This window comes from Quercus robur, chromosome 9 (genome assembly GCF_932294415.1).
Source record: "Quercus robur chromosome 9, dhQueRobu3.1, whole genome shotgun sequence".
Taxonomy (NCBI): Eukaryota; Viridiplantae; Streptophyta; class Magnoliopsida; order Fagales; family Fagaceae; genus Quercus; species Quercus robur.
The window spans coordinates 51,211,920-51,235,576 of NC_065542.1; the positions used below are offsets into that span (position 1 = coordinate 51,211,920).

At 33.4% G+C, this 23,657-nt stretch overlaps 1 protein-coding gene across 2 annotated transcripts; it reads left to right on the plus strand.

Annotated features, from left to right (window-relative positions):
* Positions 1-2,078: 2,078 nt before the first annotated feature.
* LOC126698969 (uncharacterized) lies at positions 2,079-23,632 on the plus strand. Of its 2 annotated transcripts, XM_050396512.1 has the most exons (5): positions 2,079-2,306; positions 6,527-7,032; positions 8,444-8,482; positions 14,119-14,220; positions 23,374-23,632. In XM_050396512.1, exons 2-4 carry the CDS (start codon positions 6,544-6,546, stop codon positions 14,197-14,199), a joined length of 609 nt encoding a protein of 202 aa, XP_050252469.1. In that variant the 5' UTR covers positions 2,079-2,306; positions 6,527-6,543; the 3' UTR covers positions 14,200-14,220; positions 23,374-23,632. The 2 variants fall into 2 exon arrangements, with proteins under 2 accessions (XP_050252469.1, XP_050252468.1); XM_050396511.1 differs by lacking the exon at positions 23,374-23,632 and having other exon boundaries at positions 14,119-14,488.
* Positions 23,633-23,657: the final 25 nt, after the last annotated feature.

Sequence of the window (23,657 nt, forward strand, 5' to 3'; positions counted from 1 at the left end):
TTTTCATTTATACCCCGACCCTCTGTCCATGCATTCTCCTTTCCTGTCACGTTACTACCTTTTTTATTCTTTCTCTAAACTGGGCTCCTTAATCTTCTCATTTTTGTCTCACATGATGGACCTGGGTTATGGGTTCCAATAGAGAATAAGAATTGGGCTTGACTTAGTGCCCGTTTGGTTCAGCATTGGAAGCCCAAAAAGCGCTTTTTCAAAAAAGCTCAATCCAGTTTTGCGTTTGGTAAGCTCAAAACGCAACTTTTTTTATAAAAGTTGCGTTTTGAGCATTGAGAAAAAATTAAGGGAAAACGCGGAATGGCTTATGGACCCCTGAGGGTCCATAAATGAAAACGCGCTCTGCGCGTTTTGTATTATTACCGTTGCAATATTGAAAATACCGAAATACCCATCACCAATAAACTTTTTGCCCTTTTCTCTTCTCCGCTCCTCTGTTACAGACCAACACCGGTCAAGAAAGTATCAACTAAATACAAACAGAGCACCACCCAACAATCACCGGTCTACCACCACAACCCATTTCAACATTTGATAATCCAAACACAAAATCAACAAAATCAAACCAATTTTACACAATTTTACAAAGGAACCCAATAATGAAATCATAACAAAAAAAAAAAAAAAAAAAAAAAAAAAAAAAAAAAAAAAAACCGAGCTGACCCATTTCCGCCGCATGTCGTTGGCAGTGGGGAAGAGATCAAGCAACGGTGGAGAGGAAGACAGGCAGCGGTGAAGGCAGAGATCAAGCACCGATCTGACCCATTCCTCCCTTTTGGATTTCCCCTCTATCTTCGTTTGATGAGAATCAAATGGTGTGGTGTGTGTGACCTTTAAGTTTGTGTGTTTTGATGGGATAGAGGGAAAGAATCATGCAGATGAAGAGCTAAGAAAAAAAAAAAAAAAAAAAAAAGAGGAAGAAGGAGAGCTCTCTGGGACGTTCTGGAACTTGGAGAAGTGATATGGAAAAAGAAAGGAAAGAAGGAAATAAAGGAAAAGAGTGGGTACGTGTGTGGATTGGAAAAAAAGAGGGAAAAAAAAGAAGAAAAAAAAGAAGAAAATGCGGTAAGTGAGTGGAGGAGAAAAAAAATGAAAAAGAAGGAAATATTATCACAATAAATATTAAGTAGTAGGTTATTATTAGCTAACACTTGTGAGAAAAAATAATTTTTTTAGAAAGAGAAAAAAATAATTTTAATAGTACGTTCAAATTAAAATTAATATCAATTTTTATCACAATATTTTTACAATACTTTCACAATAAATTTTAAGTGGTAGATTATTATTAGCTAATATTGGTAAGAAAAAAATAATTTTTTTTAGAAAGAGAAAAATTGATTTAAGTATGATGAAGTAATTGATTTAAGTATGAAACAAACTCACATAAAAAAAAAAAAAAAGTATGAAATAAATTCCCTTATATATATTGTCATTTTTGGTTATTTACCCCTCAAAAAACCACTTTTATAAGTGCTATCCAAACACTCAGCTTTTTTATTATGCATTTTTTAATAGTTTTTACTAAACACTCAGCTTTTTGAAACTCCACTTTTTCATTATTCACTTTTACAAAACTCCACTTTTTCATTATGTACTTTTTTAAAAAACTGAACCAAACTCACCCTTAAGCATTGACGCGTAGAGATATTATTTTGAGTGGGTAGGGCCCTGTCCACATCCATATTTATCCTGTCCATTGCAGATGTGGGCCCAACCCGAAAGTCCATTGACCTCTCCTGCTTATTATCCTTTCCATTTAATTTTGAAACATCCGAAATTTTCTCCTTTTTTCCTCACAATCCGGTATAGGATCTGGAAATTGTAAATCTTGCAAATTCATAGCAGTATCGAAAATCGCGGCGTAATCTCTCTCAACCGATCTACAAAATTTGTACGTACCGTATTGCTTGGATTTGCTCTTTTCAATTTTGGCCGTTTTCAAAACTTCAAACACAGTTTTTAGTGGCATATTGGTAAATAGAGGGACTTCGTGGGACCCATTGACAGTATATTGTCGCATCAAATTGAAGACTTAATATTACTGTTGCTCTTCCCTAAATATTTTCACATTCCCTCTTCAACTCTTCCTCAAAATTTTCACATCACATTTCCTCTTCTCCATTTCCAACAGTGTAAGTACAGAAAGTCCGAAGTACTTAATGAGGATGAGATGAACATGACATGATCAAAGACAAAATACCAAGGATTGTCAGATTTTTCACCGGCGACTGCGAGCTCTGTCACCGTCGGAATCTTCACCGTCAGCTGTCCTTATTTTCGTGATCTTCTCCCTGGTGCAAACTCTGCTCTCTCTCCCTCTCGATTTTCCATGTCCATTCTCAGATTTGTTCATTTTAATTCCTGTTTTATGGATTTTTAATGGTATTCTACTTTGGATGTTAAAATGGGTGTTTTCCCGTGGATTTTTTTTTTTATGGCACTTTAAGTTTTTGCTAGTAATCACTTGCTCCATGTTACAACTGAAGGAAAATAAACTCAAATCTCAAAACTTATAGTGATCATACAGTGCTAACTGCAGAGCCACTTGAGATGAAATTGATATGCTCTGTGTGTGTGTGTGTGTGTGTGTGTGTGTGTTTAGAAGCTATATTTGTTTGTGAGGTAATGATTTAAGCAAGTGAGCTTAGAGACAGAGACATATATATATACACACACATAAGTGGATATAATATTAAAGGGTCGGTTTCAAAAAATTACAAATAACATTGCATAAACTACTGTTTTTGAGTTAAACTACTGTTTTTGAGTTAGGGACAAGTTTTGATAGCTGGGAGTAATGCAGTTAACCTCAATCAGTCCATGGTAACTAGCTGAATTCATGTTTTGATTATCACTTTGATTGTTTTGATTGCATCTATGTTATTGTAGTCACTGTTTTGATGATCATGTATCTAAAAATGGGAAGCTTTTCTGTTGGATCTGTTGAATGTTGTTTTTGCTAAGTTGAGGTTGGCTTTAGAGCTGTTTTGCGTGGGTCTTTGACATAAGAAATGGTATTTGCGTGGGCCAGATGAAAATTTTAAAAGTGGCCTTTTAATATTTAAATATTAATAATAAAAATATATATATTGAAGTTTTTTTATTTAAAATCTTTTTTTTTCTTTTTTAGATACTAAATTACTAATTAAATTTTTGTATTTAAGTTCTTCAAACATTCATTTTTCAATTGATAATATAGTTAATCCATTTAATCTTTTAATTTTTCTTGTGACATAGTAGAATTTAAATAAGATTTTATTAATTTTAAATTTGAAATTTTTTTTTTAAGTGTAACTGTAATAGGTATTGTTAGTAATATTTTATAAACAATATATGCATTTAGAAAAGAATTTAGTCTTTTTAAATAATTACGGACATTAATTAGTCTATTTTCTAGTAAACATTTACAAGGAGAAAATATTTGTAGATAAATAAAACACAATTTATAATTAAAAATAAAATTAAAGTATAGAACAATAGGACTTGGTAATGGTAATTTTTCTAAAGACCACTTTAAAGTCTAAATTTTCACAAATAAAAATTAATTTAATATATGATTCAATAAATTAGTGTCAAATATAAATGAGATGATATTGTACCCATCAAATTATCAAATTATTAATCAAATTATCAAATTATTAATTGGAATAATAATTTATAACAATAGACAAAGCGAAAAACCGTGATCATAAAAAAAAAAAAAAAAAAAAAGGAAAAGAAAAAATAGTGGGAAACCGCCTAGGTAATAACTGTGGGCTGCACGGCACAGTTGCGCACTGTGCAGCCTGTGCAGTGCAGATGTGCCTCATGTGAGCATGCCAGCAGGGCCTGTACTATCTTCCTATGGCTAACTTTTAAAGCAAAAAACGTGTCCTAAGCAGGGTACGAGCAAAAAAAAAACGTGTCCCATGATAGGACTCCCATCAATAAAATAAACTAGAAATATATATAATTTAAGTTAAATAAATAGAAGACTCTGAGTCTTCATTTTCGGAAAGACAGAGGGAAAGAGCTGAGAAGAAAAATTCAAGACTGACTGAGTTTATGGAAAAAGATCCAGAATCAAGATGAAGAAAAAGAAAAGAAAGCTAAAAATGTAGATGGAGAGGCAGAGAGATGAGAGATTTTTCTTTTGTTTTTGAAATTTATAATCTTTATTGTAGCATATTTTAAGATAATTACTTTATATTATTAATGAGTTTGTCTATATTAATTTTGATTTTCGCATATTTCAAGAATGTGTTAATAAATTTTTCTCTTAAAATTTAATTTCGTTAGTTGAAATATGACTATTTTTATTTTATTTTTCTTTTTAATTTTCTGCATTTTAGGATAAATAGGATCTTTTTAATGTATTTTATTAACTAATAAAATTGCTTAATTTTTTTTAATTAAAATATATAGATAAATACATAATATAATATATATATATATATATTTTTTTTTTTTACAAGTGAGGCTTTTTATTTTTATTTTTATTTATTAAGAAACCTTAAACGACTGTATCAATTATATCACCCTGAACTGGCCTGCCCATAACTCGTAACTCAGTTGTTAGTTTCTCTAAAAAATTCCAAAATTCTTTTATGTGGCCAACGTAACCCAATCACATAATTTAAGCCTACCTTTTGCTAAAATGGTGGAGCCCACCCACTCACACCACACTATTTGCTTATGGTGGCTACCCGTGTGGGAATTTCTCTTACCTCTAGCAAGACATTTTCTCCCAGTGCAGCACGCCCAGTCCAGAACATTGTCACTGCTACGGTCAACATCTCCAAACCACGACTTTTTACACAAGGGGTGTGCTTGAACAACTGGACCTAGCTAGCCTTTGCAAACCAGTACATACTTATCAATTTAACTGAAGCAAATTAAGACTAGTGCTATCATATTGCCAAATTAAATATATAAGAACATCCACAGCAGAGGAGCTAAAAAGCAAATTTTTTAGTTCCACCAAAAGTTATTTTATTTATCTTACCTATACACATGTTCTAGCAGTGGATCTATTTTAGTTTTCAACGCAATAAAATAATATAAATATCACAATAAAATATACCCAAAAAACATCCACAACACCAACTACAACCACCTCTACCATCAGCCATAGCCACAACCACCACCACCATCGGCCACAACCACTACTCTACTTTGGCAACCACAACACAACATAGGAAAAAAAAAAAAAAAAAATCAAAACCACAACCACAATCACAACCACAACCCCATCACCACCAATCAGCACAAACCATCAGCCATGACAGCCATAACCACAACCCACTGCCATAACCACAACCACAACCACAACCATAACCATAAACCACAAAACTCATAGTCAAAATTCACAAAACCCATTGTCAAAGCCAAAATCACCCACCACCACCACAACTAAAATTCATAAACCCACTACTATAGCCAAAATCATCCACCACCACTATCATAGCCAAAATCAACGACCACCACCACAACCACCAAACCCATATGAAAATACCAAAAAAAAAAAAAAAAATTCATTCAATCGCAGAAAAGAGAATAGAGATATGGGCGGCAGCAGTGGCTTGTGGCTTGGGGAGGACAGTGTCGGCGTGGGTCTGATCAGCGGAAGAGAAGTGGGCGGAGGCGTGGGTCGGAGACGTGGATCAGCGGCTTGGGACTTGGGTCGGCTTGGGCCGGTGACGTTCAGGCCGGCGGAGGCGTGTGTCGGAGGCTTAGGGCTTGGGTCGGCTTGGGCCGGTGACGTTCAGGCCGGCAGAGGCGTGGCTCGGAGAGCACTAAGTGAATGAGAGAGAGAGAGAGAGAGAGTGACTGAGAGAGAGAGGCGAGAGTGACTGAGAAAGAGGCATTTTTATTATTTTAATCACCGACCAAATAAAATAATATTTTTTTTTAGCTCTCATGAACAACGCACATCTATTTATAGATGTGCACTGTAGCAATGGAGCTAAAAAAAATAGATTTAGTTCCATTGTTGGAGCATCATTTTAGTGTTTGAGGAGCTAAAATACAGCAATATAATTACACTGCTACAAATGCTTCTCAATAAGAGTATTCCCATTAAGTATGTCAAATATCAAATATTTGACATTTGACACATCAAACTTTAAAATATCACTTTCATCAAGTGTTTTAAATGTCATAATATTTAGCATTGATGAACAGTGCAATCTCAAATTTGAGACCACACTGTTCACAAATTGTAAAACTTATATTTTTTTTAAATTCAGGTGGTCCCTTTCTTTTAAAGAAAGAATAAAAATTGAATGAAATTGTTTGTAAAAAAAATGAATAAAAATTTTAAAGAAAGAATATTTAAATGAAATTGGAAAAAAAAAAAAAAAAAGAATGTTTAATGTTTATTATATTATAAAATGAGGTGTTAAAATTGTAAAAATAGTGTTTTGAAATTGTAAATGCTAACGGCTTGTTTGGTAGCTCAACTCTAACACACATTTTCACATTTTAAACAACATTACACACATTTTATAATTGTTGATGAGAATGCTCTAAACAGCTCAAGCAGCCTTTGACATGGCAAATATGGAAGAGTTACACATGGCTGCTTCAGCTTACTATAGTAATGCCTCCGATGAACTTAGGCAACGAGCAACAGAGTTCTTCAATTCAATGGATACGAATGGCGATGGGGGAGTTAGCTTCAATGAGTTCGTCCAATTCTTCGTTCAAAACGGATACAACAGGGGCGATCCCAATTTTTTCCGTAGTTTGGACCGCAATGGAGATGGGTTCTTGGATTTCCTTGAAGTCCTCACGTTTTACTACATCTTCAAAACCAGGGGTGTGTGGTGTAAGTACTGTGGAGTTTACCTAACGGGACTGTATTTCACGTGCGTTGCATGCTTTGACAATGCTAGAGGTAACACCTACGACCTTTGTTCTAAGTGCTATGGGGAACGGAGGCACCAGCAGCATCATTACCACCATAACTACTTCTTGGATAGCTACGTCTTGCTCCGGGCCAAGGCAGGCCTCCCTGCAGGTGCCCAAAATCTTCAACAGGTAAGGAAAATGTTTTTTTTTTTTTTTTGGTTTGAAAAATATAAAGAGTAGACAGCAAGTCAGCAAGAATAGGAAAAATTACTAAAATAACCGTATATCTGTAACTCCTTCATATTTGGCTATTTAAAAAAAAAATGTTGGTAGGAAGTTCAAAATGAAATTAGAGTAAGAGCATTTGCATCAATTAATGCATAGAAAAAGATATTAATTTTACACATTTATTATCAAAATCACTCACTTCATGTAAAATAGATAATGTGACGTGGAATATTTGGAAAAAGTGATTAGGTAAAATAGAAAAAGTAGGTTTTATGCTAAAAAAGACGAATTTTTTTGAGCGAGCTGATGTGAATGCTATAACAACTTATCATTTAAAATTTGTTGTAAAAATATAGATATATCATTACTCATAGGAAAAATTACTATATGGCTATATATTTTTTTTTAATAAAATGCTATATTCACAATATTTTTATAACAAATTTTAGGTGATAAATTATAATTAGTTATAATTTGAATTCATCAGTGAAATTTTTTTTTATCTACTATTAACAATCAACCTTTTGTTGTAAAAATATTATCGACATATCATTTTATTTTAAGGTTTAACGGTAATAACTAGTATTTATTTACCTTTTAAGGGAAATTAGCATTTCCTATTTATGGATGAATATAAATGCTTTACTCACTTATTCATGCATCTATATTATCAAATCAATAGGTCAAACTATATATATGTTGACACGTCAAACCAATGAAATAAATTGTGTTGTAATAACTCTAAACTTTGATTCTAAAAAAAAAAAAAAAATTATATAATTGTTTAATGCAGGCACTGGTTCAACATGCTCCAAATATATCTCAACAGCTAATTTTTTCTGCTCTTTTCTTCTTCTTCTTTAATTCTCCCCATTACTACCTTCTCAAAAAAAAAAAAAAAAAAAAAAAAAAAAAAAAAAAACCCTTTACACATAATCTTATATCTTTATATTGACAATTAAAAGACACAAATCAAGAATAGTAGTTCTTGCGAATGTAAATCCACTTGAATTAAGTTAATTTAGTAAAATTAATATCATGCAAGAACGTTGGTGTGAAAAACTTCTTATTTTTATTTTGAATTAAGTTTATTTTGAACTTCTATTTTGAAATGTACTAATTGGTAGTAGATAGTTTTATTTATTTATTTAGAAGAGGTAGTAGATAGTTTGAATTAAGTCAAACTATATACAAAAGATTATGTTGTATAACTCTAAATATGTCAGGAGTTTTGAAGTTCAATTAATAGTTCTTGGTGTTTCCAATGGAAATATTGGAGTTCAAATACTCCATCTTCCAGCTATTGAATTAGCAAGAGAGAAAAAGAAAAAAAGAGGAAAAACTCTAAACTTGATCTAATTTTTTAATACAGGCACTAGTTCCATCACGTCCTCCAAATACACCACGACAGGTAAGTTTCTTTGTTCTCTTCTTCTTCTTTAATTTTCTCCTTTACTAATAAGTTTACATCTTTGTCTTAACAATTAATAAACACAATTTTTTTAAAAATAGTAGTTTTTCTTGCATTTGCACATCGATCCACTTGAATTAAGGGGTTTTTTGTTGTTGTTGTTGTTGAGAAACCACTTGAATTAAGTTAATTTTGGAAATTAAACTCATATATATTAAATGTACCAATCACACATTTAATTTCATAATTTTTTGTTGTTGTTGTTGTGTTAGTACCTATGATTTAAATCACCTTAAGGTTGATCTTAGAATAATATGTAACATTTTATGGACTATGTAAACATACTAGAAATATTATGTGCCACTGATATGTTTCATTTTAGTAACCAAAAAAATGATAAGTTTTGTTATATATTGATAGGATATTTAAAATTTTGATATTAACAAAAAATTACATGAAATTATCATGGTTTAAGTTATATATAAGCTACAGTTAAAAAAGACTTAAAATAAAAAATACAACCTAAAAATATTAAAATACTATAGCTAAATGTATGATGTACAAATCTTGGTATATGTAGATTGTAGCTACACATAGTGTGAGTTACATGCTAGTTAATATTATGCAAGAAAAGATGGTGTGGAAATTACTTTTTATTTTGAACTTCTATTTTTTGAAATTTCCTAAACTAGTAGTAGGTAGTTTAAATTAGGTCAAACTATACTTTTGGTCCCCCAACCATGGGAGTCTTTTCGAGTTCATCTTATACATTTAATCATGTGAATTTCACTCCCAAAAATTAATTGTTTTAAATGCATCCCTCAACTTTAAAAATCAAACTTATATTGATATGTTGTCAATACAAGCGGCTCATCCCTACAAAATTGAGAAATGTGAACCCACCCTTCCCTCCCCGCGCGCACACACAAAAGAATGGGAAAAAAAAAAAGGAGTTAAACCAATATCTACAAATTCTTAAGGGAGTACTTGCAAGTGAAAACCATGATTGTTCTAACTCAGCAAATAGTATACATTATAAATTTTACAATATGGGAGAAAAGGGTGGAGAGCTAACAAGAGATTGTAGATAGCTTGAGACTGTGAGGTCCACAAAGAACTCTAGAACCCCTAAAATACTCATTACAACTCATTGGTGATGCTTCATTTTTACTGAGTTGGTTACTTCAGTTAGGCCCATATTTTGGTGAAGGCCTTCCTTTGCACTGTCTTGGTACAATTGCTGCCGTCAATTAATATCTTTCTCCACTTGTTCTCATGGAAAAATCTTTTATGCGTTTCATACATCTGGCACAGTAGATGCTTTCTCAACTCATATCCATGGCCCAGAGTCCAACACTAAAGCTAATGTCAAGCCTACTAGCAATTAGATAAAAGAGGATTCCTATCATACTTCTATATACGGTGGGATCAACACTCACCCATCAAGTCAATAATGAGCTTAACATTAGAACTCATGGGTGTTCTAACAAAACTAGCAGATTTTGGTCTAATACCACTTGGGTTATAGATAGACCTCCGTTAATTAATTCAATTACCCGCACTCAGGGACGAACGCAGGATTTTAAGCCGGGGGGGGGGGGGCCGGAGATAAGCAAAAAAAAAAATTTTAAATACGCATTTATATAGTATTAATAAACTATCAACCAAGACAAAAACCCAAAAATCACGTTGATTAACATGATATTCCCATATTTGTTTGCGTATTCCGGGATCATAATCCAAAGAATCAAGATCGACTCTTTGAAATTGTGTTTGAGAAATTGAAACATCAACATTTTCTGGAATTGGAAAATGCACATTTTCTAGAATTGGAGCATCCACATTTTCTAGAATTGGAGCATCCACATTTTTTGGAATTGGAATAGCAACATTAGTTGTTGGCAATCCCACGTTGACTTCGGAAGAATTTGAACATTTTCTTTTGAAAAAAATCAAGCATTGTAGTTGATTTTTTCATGATCTACAAATAAAATAAAAATCACCGTTATTTTCTTAAATTTGTATGACAATTTTCTATAATATATGATTTTTTTTTTCTTTTTGTGTTTAGTCTGCCTTTATTTACGCCTTTTATTTATGTCTTTGTGTTTGGTTTGCATTTTTTTATGTCTTTGGATTGTCTCATCTTTTTGACACTGACCCACTATCCTAATGAATCCCACTACCGACACTATAAATTTATTCCCTGCACTACTAACAAAAACTTTTCTTAACTTTACCCTTTGTTTTTTCTATCACTTGCCCGTTGCCCAACTCCACCTGTCCCTATTATGCCCAACTCCCAGTCAACCAAGAAAAAACTAATCTTTACAAACTTTACTCTCTGTCTCTCTCTCTATCTCTCTTACCTATAAAGAGTCACAAACACAGAGTGACAGAGTCACAAAGCCAAAAAGCCAAACAAAAAAAAAAAAAAAAAAAAAAAAAAAAAAACACCATAGGCAGCAACACAGAGTCAAATTCTCAGTGAATTCACAAGGCACAACACAAGTCCACAAGGCACAACACAAGCACAGTTTCTACTTTCTATGAATCTCAGATTCTCAGATCACAAAGTCACAAACATTTTATTAGGTTTTGAAGGAAAAGATAAGAGTAAACTGTAAATACCTGTGAACTGTGAAGGCTGGAGCAACGAAGTTGGGCTGGGCAGATCGAGCGACCGACGGCGGCGGCGGCAAGTGGGTCTCGCACTCTCGCTAGCGTAGGTACTAGGTAGCAACTAGCAAGATCAAGATGGGCTTGCAAGCGTCACGATGTCACGGACTCACGACGACAAGGCGTGGGCGTGGGCGTGGGCGTGGGCGTGGGCGGCGGCGGCGTGGGCGTGGGTGAGTGGGTCTCTCTCACTCTCTGTCTCGCCTCTCTATCCTCTGTCTCACCTCTCATTCTTACTTTCCTTTCTTTCTTTCTTTTTTTTCTTTTTTTTCCTTGGTTTTTTTGCTTTCTCTGTTCGGTGTTGAACTACCAACAACTGAGAGCTGAGATTTGTTTTTTTTTTTTTTTTTTTTTTTTTTATATAGATTTACCTGGGTCATGGGCTACTGGACTGGCTGGATGATGGGTTGGGGGGTTCATGATTTTTGGGAGGGGGCCCAAGCCCTTTTTTTTGAGAGCTGAGTTTTGTTTTTTGTTTTTTTTTTTTAATAGATTTACCTAGGTCATGGGCATCTGGACTGACCGGTTGATGGGCTGGGGGGTTCATGATTTTTGGGAGGGGGGCCCGAACTAAAAAGTAAGGGGGGCCCAAGCCCTTTTTTTTTGTTTTCTGAAAATTTTACCTGCTCAAATTCTTTTTTTTTGGGCCCGGGCCCGGGGCCCGGGCCCCCTTTGGGCTCAACGTGGGTCCGTCCTTGCCCGCACTCAAAATTTCTTCAAATTTCTTCCTCCAATCCCATTTTCGGCCTCCATTGATCTTCAAAACCTTGGTAAGTGTTCTCAATCACTTCCAATCCTAGTGTTCATCTGATACATCTCATCAATAAGATGCTCAAGACAATCACCATGTGAAGCTTGAGTCTCCCGGATGTTGCCAAGACCACCAAGTACAAGCTGAAGCTGATTAAGAATGGCAACTAGTGTGGCCTCAAAACAGTAGATACTTTCTCAACTCATCCATCCCTCATAGTCAAAGACTTCAACACCACCTGATCTTGGGTCCCATTGAAAGGTTGCAATAGCACCAGGTGCATGTCAAAGGAGAAACTCTAGAAAGGTCTTTTACTACAAAAAAAGCTTAGGTTTTTACAAAGGTCAAAACCCTTGAAAAAAAAATGAAAAACCCACGAAAAAAGATTATTTTGAGAGTCAGGATGATCCTCAATGACCTTTGAAATATACACCATTAAAAAAGAAATTTTGATAGCCTTTGTGACCCTCAAAACTAGTGATTTATCTTTATTGAGGATATTTGACCCTTTAAAAAGTTAAAAATAATGATAAATATCTCAAAAGTGTCGAAAGATTTAAAAGTGAGCTGAAACAAGTCAAGTTTTTTGTATAGCATGTTTCATGTTATTTACACATGCCATATATGCATGAAGGCTTGAACATTTGCGGAATGGTGTATTACTAATTCTGTGGTGGTCTATTCCTAAAGCTTTTGGACCTGGACCCCCAATTTATTTGGACTTTGAGTTGGGCTTTTCCCACACTGGGAGGTCCAAGATGTGGCTATTGATGTCACTTTTGGAGTTCTAGTGTTACTTGACACCAAACCACCTTGATCTTACCTCAACCGAGAGGGTTGCTAAGCGGCAAAGCCCTCTCCTTGAAATCTGAATAGGATTTCCTTCTCCCTGAGATATATTTTTCCTTACTGCTCGTGTCTTGCTTCCCAAAATTTTCCAACCCCTTCTTCCTACCACTCCTACCGTATTTATATCCCTCTCTCAGTGTGGTCATTATAATGAGAGAATATTCCACATGTTAGTGGGCCCTTTGTATCATATCTCTAGTCAGAGGAGACCCACTTCTTGCTGTTGACTGACCTCCTAATAACTGTATGATGTCGGTTATTGCTCAGTAGACGGATTCTCCCAAGGCATTGTCTCTTGATCATGACATGTCTTGGTGTACTTTATTCGTAAGTTCGGCTTGTTCCAGATTGTTCAACTAGTAGGTTGAGATGGGCCAAGGCTATCTAATGAGTGGACTTGCAGTTCGGGACCAGCCTGTTATTATTGGTCCGTAAAAATTCTGTTCAAGAGAAGTTTAAAATAGTAATGGTATAGAAATAGAATCTTAATAATGAAATGAGTCTCCATATCAATTAAATGGATAGGATATTAGTTTCGCATTGGAGGGGTGAGATGAGAGAGGAGAGAAGTGGAAAATGTGGCCAAAATATGAGGCTTCTTATTTGCAGGGGGCAAGTCCAGGATTTCAAGTGAGAAAAATGGCAAAGTATTAACAAAATGATTCTTGGAAATGCTAATTATTGTTGTAAGTAAAAAAAGAATGCATCAAAAAAAAAAAAAAAAGACTAAAAAAAAATTAGATGACAAATCAAATAGACAAACAAAAAGAAATAGAGAGGCAAAGAGTTTTATACAAAATTCGATGCTAAGATTAATTAATGTTATAAGATTATTTATTTGTGTCTAACAATACTTTGTCACTTTGATATAAAGATGCTAAAAACTAAAAGATAAAATAAACACAACATTAATCTGGAAACATTCCCTGGGCCGTTCCTGCACTTTTAGTACTATCAGTTAACACATATATGTATTGAAATTTAATTGGGTAACCTAGTATACTGTAATTAAGGAGCTATATCTAAGTCTTGTCATATTATTAAATTATTTTCAAGTAGATAGTAGGGTTGTTTTTGGAATTATAGACAATTGGACCCTGTAGAGTTAATATTTTTATTATAAATTTGGATTAGAATCATTAGACACAACTAAAAGAGCTAAATTAATTAGCTTGACTTCATTTTCTACTGCATGGGTTTTTTTTTTTTAGAATCTTTCTACTGCATAGTTTGTAGACTTCTAACACCCATAAACTGTATAATTATATTTTCAATTTACTACAAAAAATTGAATGTAAAAGTAAAACCTTGATTTCTGATTCAAGTGTACCTGATTCTTGTTTGAGTACGCTTTCAGAGGTGGACACCATTTCAATTACTGGAGATGACTGTTAGTGCTGGGTATTTGGCTTCTCAATTTGGTTGTAGCATCATGTGATGGTTTATTTGGAAATTTGAGGTGGACAAGGATTGGCACGCACGATGCAGGAGTCAACATGGCTAACAGAAGATTATATGTCTTCTTTCTTTGCATTTATTTTTCACTCCGCTATTTCTTTTTTAACAACTCATCAAATATTTATTCTTGCTTTGGTTTTCCTAATGAGTGTTAAACTAGTTTACATGATATATTTTTTTAAGAAGTGTTTGGTCTGTAATATTTTCATAACAAAATTCTAGGCATCAAATTATTTATGGTTTTAATTTGAATCTACCATTCTGAATAATAGTATGTGACAATATAAATGAGATGATATTATACCCATCAAATGATCAAATTATTAATTGGTATAATAATTTATAACAATAGACAAAGCGAAAAACCGTGATCATAAAAAAAAAAAAAAAAAAATAGAAAAGAAAAAATAGTGGGAAACCGCCTAGGTAATAACTGTGGGCCGCACTGCACAGTTGCGCACTGTGCAGCCTGTGCAGTGCAGATGTGCCTCATGTGAGCAGGCCGGCAGGGCCTGTACTATCTTCCTATGGCTAACTTTTAAAGCAAAACAAAAACGTGTCCCATGATAGGACTCCCATCAATAAAATAAACTAGAAATATATATAATTTAAGTTAAATAAATAGAAGACTCGAGTCTTCATTTTCGGAAAGACAGAGGGGAAGAGCTGAGAAGAAAATTCAAGACTGACTCAGTTTATGGAAAAAGATCCAGAATCAAGATGAAGATAAAGAAAAGAAAGGTAAAAATATAGATGGAGAGAGAGAGATGTGAGATTTTTTTTTTTTTTTTTTTGAAATTTATAATCTTTATTGTAGCATATTTTAAGATAATTACGTTATATTATTAATGAGTTTGTCTATATTAATTTTGATTTTAGCATATTTCAAGAATGTGTTAATAAGTTTTTCTCTTAAAATTTAATTTCGTTAGTTGAAATTTGACTATTTTTATTTTATTTTTCTTTTTAATTTTCTGCATTTTAGGATAAATAGGATCTTTTTAATGTATTTTATTAACCAATAAAATTGCTTAATTTTTTTTAATTAAAATATATAGATAAATACATAATATATATATATATATATATATTGTTTTTACAAGTGAGGTTTTTTTTTTTTTTTTTTTTTTTTTTTTATTTTTTTATTTTTTTTATTTAAAGAAACCTTAAACGACTGTATCAATTATATCACCTTGAACTGGCCTGCTCATAACTCATAACTCAGTTGTTAGTTTCTCTAAAAAATTCCAAAATTCTTGTATGTGGCCAACATAACCCAATCACATAATTTAAGCCTACCTTTTACTAAAATGGTGGAGCCCACCCACTCACACCACACTATTTGCTTATGGTGGCTACCCGCGTGGGAATTTCTCTTACCTCTAGCAAGACATTTTCTCCCAGTGCAGCACGCCCAGTCCAGAACATTGTCACTGCTACGGTCAACATCTCCAAACCACGACTTTTTACACAAGGGGTGTGCTTGAACAGCTGGACCTAGCTAGCCTTTGCAAACCAGTACATACTTATCAATTTAACTGAAGCAAATTAAGACTAGTGCTATCATATTGCCAAATTAAATGTATAAGAACATCCACAGCAGAGGAGCTAAAAAGCTAATTTTTTAGCTTCACCAAAAGTTACTTTATTTATCTTACCTATACACATGTTCCAGCAGTGGATCTATTTTAATTTTCAACACAATAAAATAATATAAATATCACAATAAAATATACCCAAAAAACATTCACAACACCAACCACAACCACCTCTACCATCAGCCACAGGCACAACCACCACCACCATCGGCCACAACCACTACTCTACTTTGGCAACCACAACACAACATAGGGAAAAAAAAAAAATCAAAACCACAACCACAACCACAATCACAACCCCATCACCACCAGTCACCACAAACCACCAGCCATGACAACCACAACCACAACCCACTGCCATAACCACAACCATAAACCACAAAACTCATAGTCAAAATTCACAAAACCCACTGTCAAAGCCAAAATCACCCACCACCACCACAACTAAAATTCATAAACCCACTACTACAGCCAAAATCATTTCCCACCACTACCATAGCCAAAATCAACCACCACCACCACAACCACCAAACCCATATGAAAATACAAAAAAAAAAAAAAAAATTCATTCAATCGCAGAAAAGAGAATAGAGATATGGGCGGCAGCGGTGGCTTGCAGCTTGGGGAGGACAGTGTCGGCATGGGTCGGAGACGTGGATTGGCGGCTTGGGGCTTGGTTCGGCTTGGGCCGGTGACGTTCAGGCCGGCGGAGGCGTGTGTCGGAGGCTTAGGGCTTGGGTCGGTGACGTTCAGGCCGGTAGAGGCGTGGCTCGGAGAGCACTAAGTGAATGAGAGAGAGAGAGAGTGACTGAGGGAGAGAAAGGCGAGAGTGACTGAGAGAGAGGCATTTTTATTATTTTAATCACCGGCCAAATAAAATAATTTTTTTTTTTAGCTCTCATGAACAATGCACATCTATTTATAGATGTGCACTGTGGCAATGGAGCTAAAAAAAAATAGATTTAGTTCCATTGTTGGAGCATCATTTTAGTGTTTGAGGAGCTAAAATATAGCAATATAATTAGACTGCTGCAAATGCTTCTCAATAAGAGTATTCCCATAAAGTATGTCAAATATCAAATATTTGACACATCAAACTTTAAAATATCACTTTCATCAAGTGTTTTAAATGTCATAATATTTAGCATTGATGAACAGTGCAATCTCAAATTTGAGACCACACTGTTCACAAATTGTAAAACTTATATTTTTTTTAAATTCAGGTGGTCCCTTTCTTTTAAAGAAAGAATAAAAATTGAATGAAATTGTTTGTAAAAAAAATGAATAAAAATTTTAAAGAAAGAATATTTAAATGAAATTGGAAAAAAAAAAATGTTTAATGTTTATTATATTATAAAATGAGGTGTTAAAATTGTAAAAGTAGTGTTTTGAAATTGTAAATGCTAACGGCCTGTTTGGTAGCTCAACTCTAACACACATTTTCACATTTTAAAAAACATTACACACATTTTATAATTGTTGATGAGAATGCTCTAAACAGCTCAAGCAGCCTTTGACATGGCAAATATGGAAGAGTTACACATGGCTGCTTCAGCTTACTATAGTAATGCCTCCGATGAACTTAGGCAACGAGCAACAGAGTTCTTCAATTCAATGGATACGAATGGCGATGGGGGAGTTAGCTTCAATGAGTTCGTCCAATTCTTCGTTCAAAACGGATACAACAGGGGCGACCCCAATTTTTTCCGTAGTTTGGACCGCAATGGAGATGGGTTCTTGGATTTCTTTGAAGTCCTCACGTTTTACTACATCTTCAAAACCAGGGGTTTGTCGTGTGGTTACTGTAGAATTGGCCTAATGGGAATGTATTTCACGTGCGTTGCATGCTTTGACAGTGCTGGAGGTAACACCTACGACCTTTGTCCTACGTGCTATGAGGCACGGAGGCACCAGCAGCAGCATCCCCACCATAACCACTTCTTGGATAGCAACGTCTTGCTCCGGGCCAAGGCAGGCCTCCCTCTTCTTGCAGGTGCCCCAAATGTGTGGTGTGATTCCTGTAGAAATCAGCTAATGGGACTGTATTTCACGTGCGTTGCATGCTTTGACAATGCTAGAAGTACAGGTAACACCTACGACCTTTGTTCTATGTGCTATGAGGCACGGAGGCACCAGCAGCAGCATCCCCACCATAACTACTTCTTGGATAGCTACGTCTTGCTCCGGGCCAAGAGAGGCCTCCCTCTTCTTGCAGGTGCCCCAAATCTTCAACAGGTAAGGAAAATGTTTTTGTTTTTTTCTTTTTCATTTTGGTTTGAAAAATATAAAGAGTAAACAGCAAGTCAGCAAGTATAGGAAACATTACTAAAATATTTTTTTTTTTATAACCATATACGTGTAACTCCCTCATATTTGGCTATTTAAAAAATATAATATTAGTAGTAAGTTGAAAATGAAATTAGAGTAAGAGCATTTGCATCAATTAATGCAAAATAGAAAAAGATATTAATTCTACACATTTATCATCAAAATCACTCACATAATGTAAAATAGATAATGTGATGTGAAATATTTTGAAAAGTGATTATATAAAATAGAAAAAGTAGGTTTTATGCTAAAAAAAGACGAAATTATTTTGAAAGAGCTGATGTGAATGCTATAACAACTTACCACTTATAATTTGTTATAAAAAAATGGATATATCATTATTCATAGGAAAATTACTAAAATATTTATATGGCTATATATTTTTTTTAATAAAATACTACGTCCACAATATTTTTACAACAAATTTTAGGTAATAAATTGTAATTAGTTATAATTTGAATTCATCATTGAAATTACTTTTTTATCCACTATTAGCAGTCTGCCTTTTGTTGTGAAAATATTTTCGACATATCATTTATTTTATTTTATTTTAAGGTTTAACGGTAACAACTAGTATTTATTTACCTTTTAAGGGAAATTAGCATTTCCTATTTATGGATGAATATAAATGCTTTACTCACTTATTCATGTATCTATATTATCAAATCAATAGGTCAAACTATATATATATATATATATATATATGCATATGTGTGTGTGTTGACACATCAAACCAATGAAATAAATTGTGTTGTAAATAACTCTAAATTTTCATTCTAAAAAAAATTATATTATTGTTTAATGCAGGCACTGGTTCAACATGCTCCAAGTCCAAATATATCTCAACGGGTAATTTTTTTCTGCTCTCTTCTTCTTCGTCTTTAATTTTCCCCTTTACTACCTTCTCAAAAATTTATATATATATATATATATATATATATATATGTTGATACATCAAACCAATGAAATAAATTGTGTTGTAATAACTCTAAACTTTGATTCTTAAAAAAAAAAAAAAAATTATATAATTGTTTAATGCAGGCACTGGTTCAACATGCTCCAAGTCCAAATATATCTCAATGGGTAATTTTTTCTGCTCTCTTCTTCTTCGTCTTTAATTTTCCCCTTTACTACCTTCTAAATATATATATATATATATTGACACGTCAAACCAATGAAATAAATTGTGTTGTAATAACTCTAAACTTTGATTCTTAAAAAAAAAAAAAAAAATTATATAATTGTTTAATGCGGGCACTGGTTCAACATGCTCCAAGTCCAAATACATCTCAACGGGTAATTTTTTCTGTTCTCTTCTTCTTCGTCTTTAATTTTCCCCTTTACTAACTTCTCAAAAAAACAAAAAAACAAAAAAACCTTTACTAATAATTTTATATCTTTATATTAACAGTTAAAAGACACAAATTAAGAATAGTAGTTCTTGCGAATGTAAATCCACTTGAATTAAGTTAATTTAGTAAAATTAATATTATGCAAGAACGTTGGTGCGAAAAAATTCTTTTATTTTTTATTTTTTATTTTGAATTAAGTTTATTTTGAACTTCTATTTTGAAATGTACTAATTGGTAGTAGAATTTTTTTTTTTTTTTAGAAGAGGAAGTAGATAGTTTGAATTAGGTCAAACTATGTACAAAAGATTATGTTGTATAACTCTAAATATGTCAAGAGCTTTGAAGTTCAATTAATAGTTCTTGGTGTTTCCAATGGAAGTATTGGAGTTCAAATACTTCATCTTCCAGGTATTGAATTAGCAAAAGAAAAAAAAAGAAAAAGAAAAACTCTAAACTTGATCTAATTTTTTAATACAGGCACTAGTTTCACGAGGTGCTCCAAATACACCACAACAGGTAAGTTTCTACGTTCTCTTTTTCTTCTTTAATTTTCTCCTTTATTAATAAGTTTACATCTTTGTCTTAACAATTAATAGACACAATTTTTTTTTTTTAAATAGTAGTTTTTCTTGCATTTGCACATTGATCCACTTGAATTAAGGGGGTTTTTTTTTTGAGACACCACTTGAATTAAGTTAATTTTGGAAATTAAAATCATATATATTAAATGAACCAATCACACATTTAATTTCATAATTTTTTTTGTTGTTGTGTTAGTACCTATGATCTAAATCACCTTAAGGTTGATCTTAGAATAATATGTAACATTTTATGGACTATGTAACATACTAGAAATATTATGTGCCACTGATATGTTTCATTTTAGTAACCAAAAAAATGATAAGTATGGTTATATATTGATAGAATATTTAAATATTAACAAAAAATTACATGAAATTATCATGGTTTAAGTTATATATAAGCTACAGCTAAAAAAGACTTAAAATAAAAAACACAACCTAAAAATATTAAAATACCATAGCTAAATTTATGATGTACAAATCTTGGTATATGTAGAATTTTAGCTACACAGAGTGTGAGTTACATGCTAGTTAATATTATGCAAGAAAAGATGGTGTGGAAATTACATTTTATTTTGGACTTCTATTTTTTGAAATTTCCTAAACTAGTAGTAGCTAGGTAGTTTAAATTAGGTCAAACTATACTTTTGGTGCCCCAACCATGGGAGTCTTTTCCAGTTCATCTTTTACATTTAATCATGTGAATTTCACTCCAAAAAATTAATTTTTTTAATTTCATCCCTCAACTTTAAAAACCAAGTCATTAAGTTAACTTATAATGATATGTTGTCAATACAAGTAGCTCATCACTACAAAATTGAGAAATGTGAACCCACCCTTCCCTCCCTGCACGCACACACAAAAAAAGGGGAAAAAAAAAGGAATTAAACCAATATCTACAAATTCTTGAAGGAGTACTTGCAAGTGAAAACCATGATTGTTCTAACCCAGTGAATAGTATACACTATAAATTTAACAGTATGGGAGAAAAGTTTTTTTTTTTTTTTTAATTAATGGAATATCCCAACAAATTAATAATGCACATATATATGAATAAACATATCATTTTTTAGGGTTTAATTAGAACTTTGATCACTGATCTTTGTCTCATATTTCAAAATGGTCCTAAATATTGTAATTGTGTCGATTTAGCCCCTGACCTTTTTATGTTATGTCAAAAGGTTTTATTAAAATAATCATTTTGATGCCACATGGATGCCATGTGGACTTAAATCTTTTTTTTTAATATCACAAATAGAGAAGAGGGTGGAGAGCTAACAAGAGATCGTAGATAGCTTAAGACTGTGAAGTCCACAAAGAACTCTAGAACCCCAAAAATACTCATTACAACTCATTGGTGATGCTTCACTTTTACTGAGTTGGTTACTTCAGTTAGGCCCATATTTTGGTGAAGGCCTTCCATTGCACTATGTCTTGGTACAATTGTTGCCGTCGATTTATATCTTTCTCCACTTGTTCTCATGGAAAAATCTTTTATGCATTTCATACATCTGGCATAGTAGATGCTTTCTCAACTCATATCCATGGCCCATAGTCCAACACTGAAGCTAATGTCAAGCCTACTAGCAATTAGATAAAGGAGAATTCCTATCGTACTTATATACACGGTGGGATCAACACTCTTACCCAACAAGTCAATAATGAGCTTAACATTATAACTCATGGGTGTTCTAACAGAACTAGCAGATTCTTCTCTAATACAACTTGTTGGGTTATAGATAGACCTCCGTTAATTAATTCAATTACCCGCACTCAAAATTTCTTCAAATTTCTTCCTCCAATCCCATTTTCGGCCTCCATTGATCTTCAAAACCTTGGTAAGTGTTCTCAATCACTTCCAATCCTAGTGTTCACCTGACACATCTCATCAATAAGATGGTCAAGACAATCACTATGTGAAGCTTGAGTCTCCCGGATGTTGCCAAGATCACCAAGTACAAGCTGAAGCTGATTAAGAATGGCAACTAGTGTGGCCTCTAAACAGTAGATACTTTCTCAACTCATCCTTGCCTCATAGTCAAAGACTTCAACACCACCTCTTGGCTCCCATTGAAAGGTTGCAATAGCACTAGGTGCATGTCAAGGGAGAAACTATGCAAAGGCCTTTTACTACAAAAAATAGGTTAGGTTTTTACAAGGGTCAAAACCCATGAAAAAAAAAATGAAAAACCCATGAAAAAAGATTATTTTGAGAGTCAGGATGATCCTCGATGACCTTTGAAATATACACCATTTAAAAAGAAATTTTGATAGCCTTTGTGACCCTTAAAACAAGTGATTTATCTTCCTTTAAAAAGTTAAAAATAATGATAAATATCTCAAAAGTGTCGAAAGATTTAAAAGTGAATCGAAACAAGTCAAGTTTTTTGTATAGCATGTTTCATGTTATTTACACATGCCATATATGCATGAAGGATGAACATTTGTAGAATGTTGTATTACTAATTCTGTGGTGGTCTATTCCCAATAACCTTGGGCTTTTGGGCCTGGACCCCCAATTTATTTGTACTTTGGGTTGGGCTTTTCCCACAATGGGAGATCCAAGATGTGGCTATTGATGTCACTTTTGGAGTTCTAGTGTTACTTTGAGACCAAAACACCTTGATCTTAGCTCAGCCAAGAAGACTGCTAAGCAGCCAAGCTCTCTCCCTGAAATCTGGCTATTAATGTCACTTTTGGAGTTCTAGTGTTACTTTGAGACCAAAACACCTTGATCTTAGCTCAGCCGAGGAGGCTGCTAAGCAGCCAAGCTCTCTCCCTGAAATCTGAATAGGATTTCCTTCTCCTCGGGATGTATTTTTCCTTAACACATATATGCATTGAAATTTAATTGGGTAACCTAGAATACTATAATTAAGGAGCTATATCTAAGTCTTGTCATATTATTAAATTATTTTCAAGTAGATAGTAGGGTTGTTTTTGGAAATATAGACAATTGGATCCTGAAGGGTTATATTTTTATTATATATTTGGATTAGAGAATCATTAGATACAACTAAAAGAGATAAATTAATTAGCTTGACTTCATTTTCTACTGCATAGTTTGTAAACTTCTAACACCCATTAACAGTATAATTATATATTCAATTTACTCCAAAAATTGAATGTAATGGTAAAACCTTGATTTCTGATTCAAGTGTACCCGATTCTTGTTTGAGTATGCTTTCAGAGGAGGTGGACAACATTTCAAGCATTGGAGAGGGCATTTAGTGTTGGGTGTATGGCTGCTCAACTTGGTTGTAGCATCATGTGATGGTTTATTTGGAAATTTGAGGAGGACAAGGATTGGCACGCACGACGCAGGAATCAACATGGCTAGCAGAAGATTATATGTCTTCTTTCTTTGCATTTATTTTTCACTCCGCTTTCTTCTTTTTTAACAACTCATCAAATATTTATTCGTGCTTTGGTTTTCCTAATGAGTGTTAAACTAGTTTACATAATATATTTTTTTAGAAGTGTTTCGTCTGTAATATTTTCAACATTTTCACAACAAAATTCTAGGTATCAAATTATTTCTAGTTTTAATTTGAGCCTTCCACTTTGAATAATAATAAG

Bases quoted from the DNA above. Each gene is read 5' to 3' on its own strand.
- LOC126698969 (XM_050396512.1), top strand. From the start codon at position 6,544: ATGGCAAATATGGAAGAGTTACACATGGCTGCTTCAGCTTACTATAGT. The intron at 7,033-8,443 runs GTAAGGAAAATG...TTTTTAATACAG, and splicing joins GTGCCCAAAATCTTCAACAG to GCACTAGTTCCATCACGTCC. The intron at 8,483-14,118 runs GTAAGTTTCTTT...GTACGCTTTCAG, and splicing joins CTCCAAATACACCACGACAG to AGGTGGACACCATTTCAATT.